This window comes from Scyliorhinus torazame, chromosome 4, assembly GCF_047496885.1.
Source record: "Scyliorhinus torazame isolate Kashiwa2021f chromosome 4, sScyTor2.1, whole genome shotgun sequence".
NCBI lineage: Eukaryota > Metazoa > Chordata > Chondrichthyes > Carcharhiniformes > Scyliorhinidae > Scyliorhinus > Scyliorhinus torazame.
The window spans coordinates 85,572,315-85,585,166 of NC_092710.1; the positions used below are offsets into that span (position 1 = coordinate 85,572,315).

General features: G+C 49.6%; 1 protein-coding gene across 1 annotated transcript in view; it reads right to left on the minus strand.

The window, feature by feature from the left end:
- The window catches only part of LOC140410338 (calsequestrin-1-like), a 172,723-nt gene that overhangs the window by 19,540 nt on the left and 140,331 nt on the right, over positions 1–12,852 (minus strand). Inside the window, exon 6 of the mRNA XM_072498342.1 lies at positions 7,222–7,352. Coding sequence (XP_072354443.1) covers positions 7,222–7,352 — 131 coding nt within the window. The remainder of the gene's footprint in view (positions 1–7,221; positions 7,353–12,852) is intronic.

A 12,852-nucleotide genomic window follows, 5' to 3' on the forward strand; every position in this document is an offset into this window, starting at 1 on the left:
CGCTGTGGCAGGATGGGCCACTACGCTGCCTGCTGTCGAGCAGCTCAACCTGCCAACTCTCTGCAATTTCGCCAGCCTCGCAGGGACGTGCGGGCCATTCAGCCCCCATACAACGAGTCATACCCTGACAAAATGCAGACCTGTGATAGCGACGACCAGGAACCCTTCCGCGTTGCGGTGATAAACAAGAACCGGATGTCCCCAAGTCGGAACCACCAGCCGATGCCAGTGCACAGCCCGGGCGATGAATGGTGTGCCACCCTAACGGTCAACCGATCACCCATCACATTTCGCTTGGATACTGGTGCCTCCGCCAATCTCCTCGCATGGTCAGCCTTCCAGACCTTGAAGGTTAAACCACCGATTCTGCCATCCCACAGTCAGCTGGTTGACTATAACGGAAACGTCACCCTGGTCACAGGGTCCTGCCAGCTCGATGTTACACACAACTCACATAAAGCCACATTGTCTTTTGAATTAGTTGGATCCTCGAAGGACTCTCTGTTAGGCACACAGGCGTGCAAGATCCTCCACCTCGTTCAGCGGGTACACACTCCTGTCTCCTGTCTCCAGGAGGCACGTCCGATTTCCCGGATGCAGACTTTAGGGCACAGCTCCACTCACTCCTCGCGCACAACCAGGAGGTTTTCGAGGGCATTGGCTCACTGCCCTACACATACAGAATACGGCACAAACCGGACGCCACACCGGTCATTCACGCACCTCGTAGGGTCCCAGCACCACTCAAGGACCGCCTCAAGAGCAGCTGCAGGACCAAGGAGTGCTTTCCCGGGTCACGGAGCCAACGCCATGGGTCAGCTCCATGGTGTGCGTCAAGAAGCCCTCCGGCGAGCTCCGGATCTGCATCGACCCGAAAGACCTGAACAACAACATTATGAGGGAACACTACCCCATACCCAAATGAGAAGAAATCACGAACGAAATGGCCCGGGCAAAAATATTCACCAAGCTTGATGCCTCAAAGGGTTTTTGGCAGATTCAATTGGATCAGTCCAGCAGGAAGCTGTGCACTTTCAACACTCCATTTGGCAGATCCTGCTACAATAGGATGCCATTTGGCATCATCTCGGCCTCCGAGGTGTTCCATCGCATCATGGAACAGATGATGGAGGGCATCGAAGGGGTACGCGTCTACGTAGACAACGTTATCATCTGGTCCATCACACCACAGGAGCACATCAGTCGTCTCCAGCGTGTCTTTGCAAGGATACGAGATCAGGGCCTGCGCCTCAACCGAGCCAAGTGCTCTTTTGGATAAAGTTTTGGAGGGACCACATATCCCGGTCAGGGGTGTGGCCGGATGCCGACAAAGTGGCAGCTATCGCAGCCATGCCACAGCCGGCAGACAAGAAGGCAGTGCTGCGCTTTCTCGGGATGGTCAACTTCCTGGGGAAGTTTATTCCCAACCTTGCCTCCCACACAAAGGCTCTTCGCCACCTGGTCAAGAAGACAACGGAATTCCAGTGGCTGCCCTCACACCGGAGTGAAAGGGAGGAGCTCAAGGTCAAGCTCACCACCGCCCCGATACTGGCGTTTTTCGATACCACCCGGGACACCAAGATCTCGACTGATGCCAGCCAGATCGGCATTTGGGCGGTACTCCTGCAACAGGACGACACCGCATCATGGGCCCCAGTCGCCTCTGCGTCGCGGGCCATGACCCCCACAGAACAGCGCTATGCGCAGATTGAAAAGGAGTGCCTGGGTTTGTTGACCGGCATCGACAAATTCCACGATTATGTGTATGGTCTTCCGCAGTTCACTGTGGAGACCGACCATCGCCCCCTGGTCGGCATCATTCAGAAGGACCACAACGAGATGACCCCTCGCCTCCAGCGCATTCAGCTCAAGCTCCGGAGGTACGACTTCCAACTTGTTTACACCCCGGGAAAGGACCTCATCATCGCGGATGCCCTGTCCAGGGCGGTTAACACACCGCCCGAATCGGAGGGGTTCGTTTGTCAGGTCGACGCTCAAGTAGCCTTCACATCGGCCAATCTGCCGGCCACTGACGCACGTCTGGCCCACATTCGCCGTGAGACTGCGGCTGACCCCCTTCTACAGCGTGTAATGCGACACATGACGGGAGGGTGGCTCAAGGGACAGTGCCCACAATTCTACAATGTCTGGGACGACTTGGCCGTCATTGATGGTGTCCTCCTAAAGCTGGACCGGATTGTGATCCCACACAGCATGCACAGGCTGGTCCTCTAACAACTGCACGAAGGCCATCTCGGGGTTGAGACGTGCAGACGGAGGGCCCGAGAAGCTGTATACTGGCCGGGCATCAGCGACGACATCGCTAACATGGTGCTCAACTGCCCCACCTGCCAAAGGTTTCAACCGGCGCAACCCCCTGAGACACTTCAGCCCCATGAGTTGGTCACGACCCCCTGGGCAAAGGTGGGCGTGGACCTCTTTCATGCGCTCGGCAGGGACTACGTCATTCTGATTGACTATTTTTCAAATTATCCGGAGGTCATACGCCTGCACGACATGACATCATCAGCGGTCATTCGGGCATGCAAAGAAAGAGGTTTCCTCCGGGTGCTCCGGTTTCCTCCCACAGTTCAAAGATGTGCAGGTTAGGTGGATTGGCCATGATAAATTGCCCTTAGTGTCCAAAATTGCCCTGAGTGTTGGGTGGGGTTACTGGGTTATGGGGATAGGGTGGAGGTGTTGACCTTGGGTAGGGTGCTCTTTCCAAGAGCCGGTGCAGACTCGATGGGCCAAATGGCCTCCTTCTGCACGGTAAATTCTATGATATTCTATGAAACCTTCGCTCGCCATGGCATCCCGCTCACCGTCATGTCTGACAACGGGCCCTGTTTTGCGAGCCAAAAATGGTCTTCTTTTGCCGCTTCATACGACTTCACACACGTGACGCCCAGCCCTTTGCATCCCCAGTCGAATGGCAAGGCGGAAAAGGGCGTCCATATCGTCAAGCGGCTTCTCTGCAAGGCTGCTGATGCCGGATCTGACCTCTGTTTAGCCCTGCTGGCCTATCGCTCGGCCCCACTGTCCACGGGCCCCTCACCAGCCCAACTGTTGATGGGTCGCACCCTCAGGACCACTGTGCCACCCATTCATGTTCCTAAACCCGGCCATGCTCCAGTACTGCAGAGGATGTGACAGCAGCGTGCTCAGCAGAAGGTGGCACATGACACTCGGGCAACTGATATTCCTGCCCTGGCGCCTGGAGACAACGTCTGCATGCACCTACCAGAGGGTGGCTGGTCGGCAACCGCCGAGGTTCTCCGCCGCGTGGCTCCCCGCTCGTTCCTGGTTCGCATGCCTGATGGCTCCATTCGCCGGCGTAATCGGCGGGCCCTTCGGCTGCTTCCGCGCTTGCTACGTGATCACGCACCGGTGCCACGTCCTCCTGTTGTCCCTGATGTCGACTTCGTGGAGCTTCCTGCCACTCTGCCTATTCCTCTCTTGCCCGTGGCCAGGCCCATTCCTCAGCCGGTGGATCCTAACCCACACTTGAGGCGGTCAACCCGAATTTGTCGCCCATCTGATAGACTGGACTTATGAGCCTGTTTGCACATTGGACTCAGTGAATTGTTGTGCAACAATGTTAATGTGTTTCTCTTTCTTGTCGTTCCAGAAGTTCTCTTTCGATGTTTGATGATTGCACTTGTTTTGTTTGTGGTACAACCTCGTTGCTCTGTTGCACCTGACGCCTTCCTGTGTATATAGTTTAGCCTCATGTACATGTTGTAAATATTGCACACACAGACTCAGCCGCACTCAGTACACACCAATATTTATTACCATGTAGACACATATCCTTGTGAAAACGGGGGATGTCATGATATCCACGTTAGCATGTCATGGTGCAATCACACACACACTGATGGACAGTTAGTTGGACCAACCAACACACACACAACATCGCAACCAATCACCAGTGAGAGCACATGCACCTCAGCCAGCAGTTGTAAACTAGGTACAGAGTAAATCTCCCTCTACACTGTCCCCATCAAATACTCCTATCAAATACAGGTACAGCACGGGGTTAGATACAGAGTAAAGCTCCTACTACACTGTCCCCATCAAACACTCCCAGGACAGGTACAGCACGGTGTTAGATACAGAGTAAAGCTCCCTCTACACTGTCCCCATCAAACACTCCCAGGACAGGTACAGCACGGTGTTACATACAGAGTAAAGCTCCCTCTACACTGTCCCCATCAAACACTCCCAGGACAGGTACACCACGGGGTTTGGCACAGAGTCAAGCTTCCTCTGCACTGTCCCCTTCAAACACTCCCAGGACAGGTACAGCACGGGGTTAGATACAGAGTCAAGCTTCCTCTGCACTGTCCCCATTGTCATGTGAGTGTACCTTTAAGAAATGAGTGTTTATAAATGGGTGTGCATATAAGTATCTGTAGTGAGTGTACCTTTAAGAAATGGGCGTTTATTACTGCAGTGATGTCAGAGAGTGGGGGAGCTGGGCTGTCTGTCAGCTTTTTATTTTTGTTTTAGGCTGTTTGCTGCAGGGTATGTTTTAGGTTTTTTTTCCAGAGCTGGATAGCTGCAGTCACAGCCAGAAGGTGTATTAGAGTCTCTCTCTAATCTAAAGACTGTAAAGATCCTGGGGATTTAAAACTAATAACAGTAGTGACTTTAACCTGATGTGCTGCTGGTAAAAGGTGTTTTAAGTCTTATGGACGTTAAAAGGAAAGCTTAAAGGATTACTTAGTGTTGTATTCTTTGGGGGTTGTATTTGAATTGAGGGTTGCTAAGATGTTCACTGAATGTTTTAAAAAGGGTAACTTCAGTTCATAGAATAAACATTGTTTTGTTTAAAAAAAATACTTTTCCATTTCTGCTGTACCACACCTGTAGTTGTGGGTCAGGTGAACTCCATGATACACTATGGGGTTCTCCAAACCCTGGCCCATAAAACCATCAAACACTCCCAGGACAGGTACAGCACGGGGTTAGATACAGAGTGAAGCTCCCTCTACACTGTCCCCATCAAACACTCCCAGGACAGATACAGCACGGGGTTAGATACAGAGTAAAGCTCCCACTGCACTGTCCCCATCAAACACTCCCAGGACAGATACAGCACGGGGTTAGATACAGAGTAAAGCTCCCTCTGCACAGTCCCCATCAAACTCTCCCAGGACAGGTACAGCACGGGGTTAGAAACAGAGTAAAGTTCCCTCTACACTGTCCCCTCTACACTGTACCCATCAAACACTCCCAGGACAGGTACAGCACGGGGTTAGATACAGAATAAAGCTCCCTCTACACTGTCCCCATCAAACACTCCCAGGACAGGTACAGCACAGGGTTAGAAACAGAGTCAAGCTCCCTCTGCACAGTCCCCATCAAACTCTCCCAGGACAGGTACAGCACGGGGTTAGAAACAGAGTAAAGTTCCCTCTACACTGTCCCCATCAAACTCTCCCAGGACAGGTACAGCACGGGGTTAGAAACAGAGTAAAGTTCCCTCTACACTGTCCCCATCAAACACTCCCAGGACAGGTACAGCACGGGGTTAGACACAGAGTAAAGCTCCCTCTGCACTGTCCCCATCAAACACTCCCAGCACAGGTACAGCATGGGGTTAGATACAGAGTAAAGCTCCCTCTACACTGGCCCCATCAAACGCTCCCAGGACAGGTTAAGCACGGGGTTAGATACAGAGTAAAGCTCCCACTGCACTGTCCCCATCAAACACTCCCAGGACAGATACAGCACGGGGTTAGATACAGAGTAAAGCTCCCTCTGCACAGTCCCCATCAAACTCTCCCAGGACAGGTACAGCACGGGGTTAGAAACAGAGTAAAGTTCCCTCTACACTGTCCCCTCTACACTGTACCCATCAAACACTCCCAGGACAGGTACAGCACGGGGTTAGATACAGAATAAAGCTCCCTCTACACTGTCCCCATCAAACACTCCCAGGACAGGTACAGCACAGGGTTAGAAACAGAGTCAAGCTCCCTCTGCACAGTCCCCATCAAACTCTCCCAGGACAGGTACAGCACGGGGTTAGAAACAGAGTAAAGTTCCCTCTACACTGTCCCCATCAAACTCTCCCAGGACAGGTACAGCACGGGGTTAGAAACAGAGTAAAGTTCCCTCTACACTGTCCCCATCAAACACTCCCAGGACAGGTACAGCACGGGGTTAGACACAGAGTAAAGCTCCCTCTGCACTGTCCCCATCAAACACTCCCAGCACAGGTACAGCATGGGGTTAGATACAGAGTAAAGCTCCCTCTACACTGGCCCCATCAAACGCTCCCAGGACAGGTTCAGCACGGGGTTAGATACAGAGTAAAGCTCCCTCTGCACTGTCCCCATCAAACACTCCCAGGACAGGTTCAGCACGGGGTTAGATACAGAGTAAAGCTCCCTCTACACTGTACCCATCAAACACTCCCAGGACAGGTTCAGCACGGGGTTAGATACAGAGTAAAGCTCCCTCTACACTGGCCCCATCAAACACTCCCAGGACAGGTTCAGCACGGGGTTAGATACAGAGTAAAGCTCCCTCTGCGCTGTCCCCATCAAACACTCCCAGGACAGGTACAGCCCTGCGTTAGATACAGAGTAAAGCTCCCTCTGCACTGTCCCCATCAAACATTCCCAGGACAGGTTCAGCACGGGGTTAGATACAGAGTAAAGCTCCCTCTGCACTGTCCCCATCAAACACTCCCAGGACAGGTACAGCACATGGTTAGATACAGAGTAAAGCTCCCTCTGCACTGTCCTCATCAAACTCTCACAGGACAGGTACAGCATGGGGTTAGATACAGAGTAAAGCTCCCTCTACACTGTCCCCATCAAACATTCCCAGGACAGGTACAACACGGGTTAGAAACAGAGTCAAGCACCCACTGCACTGTTCCCATCAAACACTCCCAGGACAGGTACAGCACGGGGTTAGATACAGAGTAAAGCTCCCTCTGCACTGTCCCCATCAAACACTCCCAGGACTGGTACAGCACGGGGTTAGATACAGAGTAAAGCTCCCTCTGCACTGTCCCCATCAAACACTCCCAGGACAGGTACAGCACGGGGTTAGATACAGAGTAAAGCTCCCTCTGCACTGTCCCCATCAAACACTCCCAGGACTGGTACAGCACGTGGTTAGATACAGAGTAAATCTCCTGCTGACCTGTCCCTCTCCAACACTCCCATTGAATTGTGAAACCTTCAATTCCAAGCTTACCTTCTGTGTTTGGTAACAAAATCAACTATCTCCTTTTCTGTTTGTGTTTTACCAGGTAGGGAGTCGGGCTCATCCATAAAAGGCTCGTAGAAATCCACTTGATTAATTTTGAGGTCAAGGTCATTGGCTACCTGCGAAATGGAATGGGCAATTGAATCACAGAATGATGTGGCATAGAAGTGTGCACGTAGTCATGTATCCAAGGCCGGTTCTTCAAAGCATTATCATGGCAGTCACAAAACAGATCTGCTTTATTAAATTCAAAAATGATCAACAAAAGACACGAAATACAATCGTCACTCCACTCAATTCAAATACAATCGTCACTCCACTCTGTCCAAATACAATCGTCGCTCCACTCAGTCCAAATACAATCGTCGCTCCATTCAGTCCAAATACAATCGTCGCTCCACTCAATCCAAATACAATCGTCGCTCCACTCAGTCCAAATACAATCGTCGCTCCACTCAGTCCAAATACAATCGTCACTCAACTCAGTCCAAATACAATCGTCACTCCACTCAATCCAAATACAATCGTCGCTCCGCTCAGTACAAATACAATCGTCAATCAACTCAGTCCAAATACAATCGTCGCTCCACTCAATCCAAATACAATCGTCGCTCCACTCAATCCAAATACAATCGTCGCTCCACTCAGTCCACATACAATCGTCGCTTAACTCAATCAAAATAAAATCATCGCTCCGCTTAGTCCAAATACAATCGTCGCTCCACTCAGTCCAAATACAATCGTCGCTCCACTCAATCCAAATACAATCATCACTCTACTCAGTCCAAATACAATCGTCGCTCCACTCAGTCCAAATAAAATCACCGCTCGGCTCAGTCCAAATACAATCGTCGCTCCGCTCAGTCCGAATACAATCATCACCCTACTCAGTCCAAATACAATCGCCGCTCCACTCAGTCCAAATACAATTGTCGCTCCACTCAATCCAAATACAATCGTTGCTCCACTCAATCAAAATACAATCGTCGCTCCGCTCAATCAAAATACAATCGTCACTCCTCTCAGTCCAAATACAATCGTCGCTCCGATCAGTCCAAATACAATCGTCGCTCCACTCAGTCCAAATACAATCGTCGCTCCACTCAGTCCAAATACAATCGTCGCTCCACTCATTCCAAATAAAATCGCCGCTCCACTCAGTCCAAATACAATCGTCGCTCCACTCAGTCCAAATACAATCGTCAATCAACTCAGTCCAAAAACAATCGTCACTCCATTCAGTCCAAATACAATCGTCACTCCACTCATTCCAAATACAATCGTCACTCCACTCAGTCCAAATACAATCGTCGCTCCACTCAGTCCAAATACAATCGTCGCTCCACTCAGTCCAAATATAATCGTCGCTCCACTCAATCCAAATACAATCGTCGCTCCACTCAGTCCAAATACAATCGTCGCTCCACTCAGTCCAAATACAATCGTCGCTCCACTCAGTCCAAATACAATCGTCGCTCCACTCAGTCCAAATATAATCGTCACTCCCCTCAGTCCAAATACAATCGTCGCTCCGCTCAGTCCAAATACAATCGTCACTCCACTCAGTCCAAATACAATCGCCGCTCCACTCAGTCCAAATTCAATTGTCGCTCCACTCAGTCCAAATACAATCGTCACTCCACTCAGTCCAAATACAATCGCCGCTCCACTCAGTCCAAATTCAATTGTCGCTCCACTCAGTCCAAATACAATCGTCGCTCCATTCAGTCCAAATACAATCGTAGCTCCACTCAATCCAAATACAATCGTCACTCCCCTCAGTCCAAATACAATCGTCGCTCCACTCAATCCACATACAATCGTCGCTCCATTCAGTCCAAATACAATCGTCGCTCCACTCAGTCCAAATACAATCTTCGGTCCACTCAGTCCAAATACAATCGTCGCTCCACTCAGTCCAAATAAAATCACCGCTTCGCTCAGTCCAAATACAATCGTCACTCCACTCAGTCCGAATACAATCATCGCTCCACTCAGTCCCAATACAATCATCGCTCCACTCAGTCCAAGTACAATCGTCGCTCCAATCAATCCATATACAATCGTCGCTCCACTCAGTCCAAATACAATCGTCGCTCCAATCAATCCAAATACAATCGTCGCTCCACTCAATCCACATACAATCGTCGCTCCATTCAGTCCAAATACAATCGTCGCTCCACTCAGTCCAAATACAATCGTCGCTCCACTCAATCCACATACAATCGTCGCTCCATTCAGTCCAAATACAATCGTAGCTCCACTCAATCCAAATACAATCATCACTCCCCTCAGTCCAAATACAATCGTCGCTCCACTCAATCCACATACAATCGTCGCTCCATTCAGTCCAAATACAATCGTCGCTCCACTCAGTCCAAATACAATCGTCGCTCCATTCAGTCCAAATACAATCGTAGCTCCACTCAATCCAAATACAATCGTCACTCCCCTCAGTCCAAATACAATCGTCGCTCCACTCAATCCACATACAATCGTCGCTCCATTCAGTCCAAATACAATCGTTGCTCCACTCAGTCCAAAAACAATCTTCGGTCCACTCAGTCCAAATACAATCGTCGCTCCACTCAGTCCAAATAAAATTACCGCTTCGCTCAGTCCAAATACAATCGTCACTCCACTCAGTCCGAATACAATCATCGCTCCACTCAGTCCCAATACAATCGTCGCTCCACTCAGTCCAAGTACAATCGTCGCTCCAATCAATCCATATACAATCGTCGCTCCACTCAGTCCAAATACAATCGTCGCTCCAATCAATCCAAATACAATCGTCGCTCCACTCAATCCACATACAATCGTCGCTCCATTCAGTCCAAATACAATCGTCGCTCCACTCAGTCCAAATACAATCGTCGCTCCACTCAATCCACATACAATCGTCGCTCCATTCAGTCCAAATACAATCGTAGCTCCACTCAATCCAAATACAATCGTCACTCCCCTCAGTCCAAATACAATCGTCGCTCCACTCAATCCACATACAATCGTCGCTCCATTCAGTCCAAATACAATCGTCGCTCCACTCAGTCCAAATACAATCTTCGGTCCACTCAGTCCAAATACAATCGTCGCTCCACTCAGTCCAAATAAAATCACCGCTTCGCTCAGTCCAAATACAATCGTCGCTCCGCTCAGTCCAAATACAATCGTCGCTCCACTCAGTCCAAGTACAATCGTCGCTCCACTCAATCAAAATAAAATCATCGCTCCGCTTAGTCCAAATACAATCGTCACTCCCCTCAGTCCAAATACAATCGTCGCTGCACTCAATCCACATACAATCGTCGCTCCATTCAGTCCAAATACAATCGTCGCTCCACTCAGTCCAAATACAATCTTCGGTCCACTCAGTCCAAATACAATCTTCGGTCCACTCAGTCCAAATACAATCGTCGCTCCACTCAGTCCGAATACAATCATCGCTCCACTCAGTCCAAATACAATCGTCGCTCCACTCAGTCCAAATACAATCGTCGCTCCACTCAGTCCAAATACAATCGTCACTCCACTCAGTCCAAATACAATCGTCGCTCCACTCAGTCCAAATACAATCGTCGCTCCACTCAGTCCAAATACAATCGTCGCTCCGCTCAGTCCAAATACAATCGTCACTCCACTCAATCCAAATACAATCGGCGCTCCACTCAGTCCAAATACAATCGTCGCTCCACTCAGTCCAAATACAATCGTCACTCCATTCAGTCCAAGTACAATCGTCGCTCCAATCAATCCATATACAATCGTCGCTCCACTCAGTCCAAATACAATCGTCGCTCCACTCAGTCCAAATACAATCGTCGCTCCAATCAATCCAAATACAATCGTCGCTCCAATCAATCCAAATACAATCGGCGCTCCACTCAGTCCAAATACAATCGTCGCTCCACTCAGTCCAAATACAAGCGTCACTCCACTCAGTCCAAAAACAATCGTCGCTCCACTCAGTCCAAGTACAATCGTCGCTCCAATCAATCCATATACAATCGTAGCTCCACTCAATCCAAATACAATCGTCACTCCCCTCAGTCCAAATACAATCGTCGCTCCACTCAATCCACATACAATCGTCGCTCCATTCAGTCCAAATACAATCGTCGCTCCACTCAGTCCAAATACAATCTTCGGTCCACTCAGTCCAAATACAATCGTCGCTCCACTCAGTCCAAATAAAATCACCGCTTCGCTCAGTCCAAATACAATCGTCGCTCCGCTCAGTCCAAATACAATCGTCGCTCCACTCAGTCCAAGTACAATCGTCGCTCCACTCAATCAAAATAAAATCATCGCTCCGCTTAGTCCAAATACAATCGTCACTCCCCTCAGTCCAAATACAATCGTCGCTGCACTCAATCCACATACAATCGTCGCTCCATTCAGTCCAAATACAATCGTCGCTCCACTCAGTCCAAATACAATCTTCGGTCCACTCAGTCCAAATACAATCTTCGGTCCACTCAGTCCAAATACAATCGTCGCTCCACTCAGTCCGAATACAATCATCGCTCCACTCAGTCCAAATACAATCGTCGCTCCACTCAGTCCAAATACAATCGTCACTCCCCTCAGTCCAAATACAATCGTCGCTCCACTCAATCCAAATACAATCGTCGCTCCATTCAGTCCAAATACAATCGTAGCTCCACTCAATCCAAATACAATCGTCACTCCCCTCAGTCCAAATACAATCGTCGCTCCACTCAGTCCAAATACAATCGTCGCTCCACTCAGTCCAAATACAATCGTCACTCCACTCAGTCCAAATAGAATCGTCGCTCCACTCAGTCCAAATACAATCGTCACTCCACTCAGTCCAAATACAATCGTCACTCCACTCAGTCCAAATACAATCGTCGCTCCACTCAGTCCAAATACAATTGTCGCTCCACTCAGTCCAAATACAATCGTCACTCCACTCAGTCCAAATACAATCGTCGCTCCACTCAGTCCAAATACAATCGTCACTCCACTCAGTCCAAATACAATCGTCGCTCAGCTCAGTCCAAATACAATCGTCACTCCACTCAGTCCAAATACAATCGCCGCTCCACTCAGTCCAAATTCAATTGTCGCTCCACTCAGTCCAAATACAATCGTCACTCCACTCAGTCCAAATACAATCGCCGCTCCACTCAGTCCAAATTCAATTGTCGCTCCACTCAGTCCAAATACAATCGTCGCTCCATTCAGTCCAAATACAATCGTAGCTCCACTCAATCCAAATACAATCGTCACTCCCCTCAGTCCAAATACAATCGTCGCTCCACTCAATCCACATACAATCGTCGCTCCATTCAGTCCAAATACAATCGTCGCTCCACTCAGTCCAAATACAATCTTCGGTCCACTCAGTCCAAATACAATCGTCGCTCCACTCAGTCCAAATAAAATCACCGCTTCGCTCAGTCCAAATACAATCGTCACTCCACTCAGTCCGAATACAATCATCGCTCCACTCAGTCCCAATACAATCGTCGCTCCACTCAGTCCAAGTACAATCGTCGCTCCAATCAATCCATATACAATCGTCGCTCCACTCAGTCCAAATACAATCGTCGCTCCAATCAATCCAAATACAATCGTCGCTCCACTCAATCC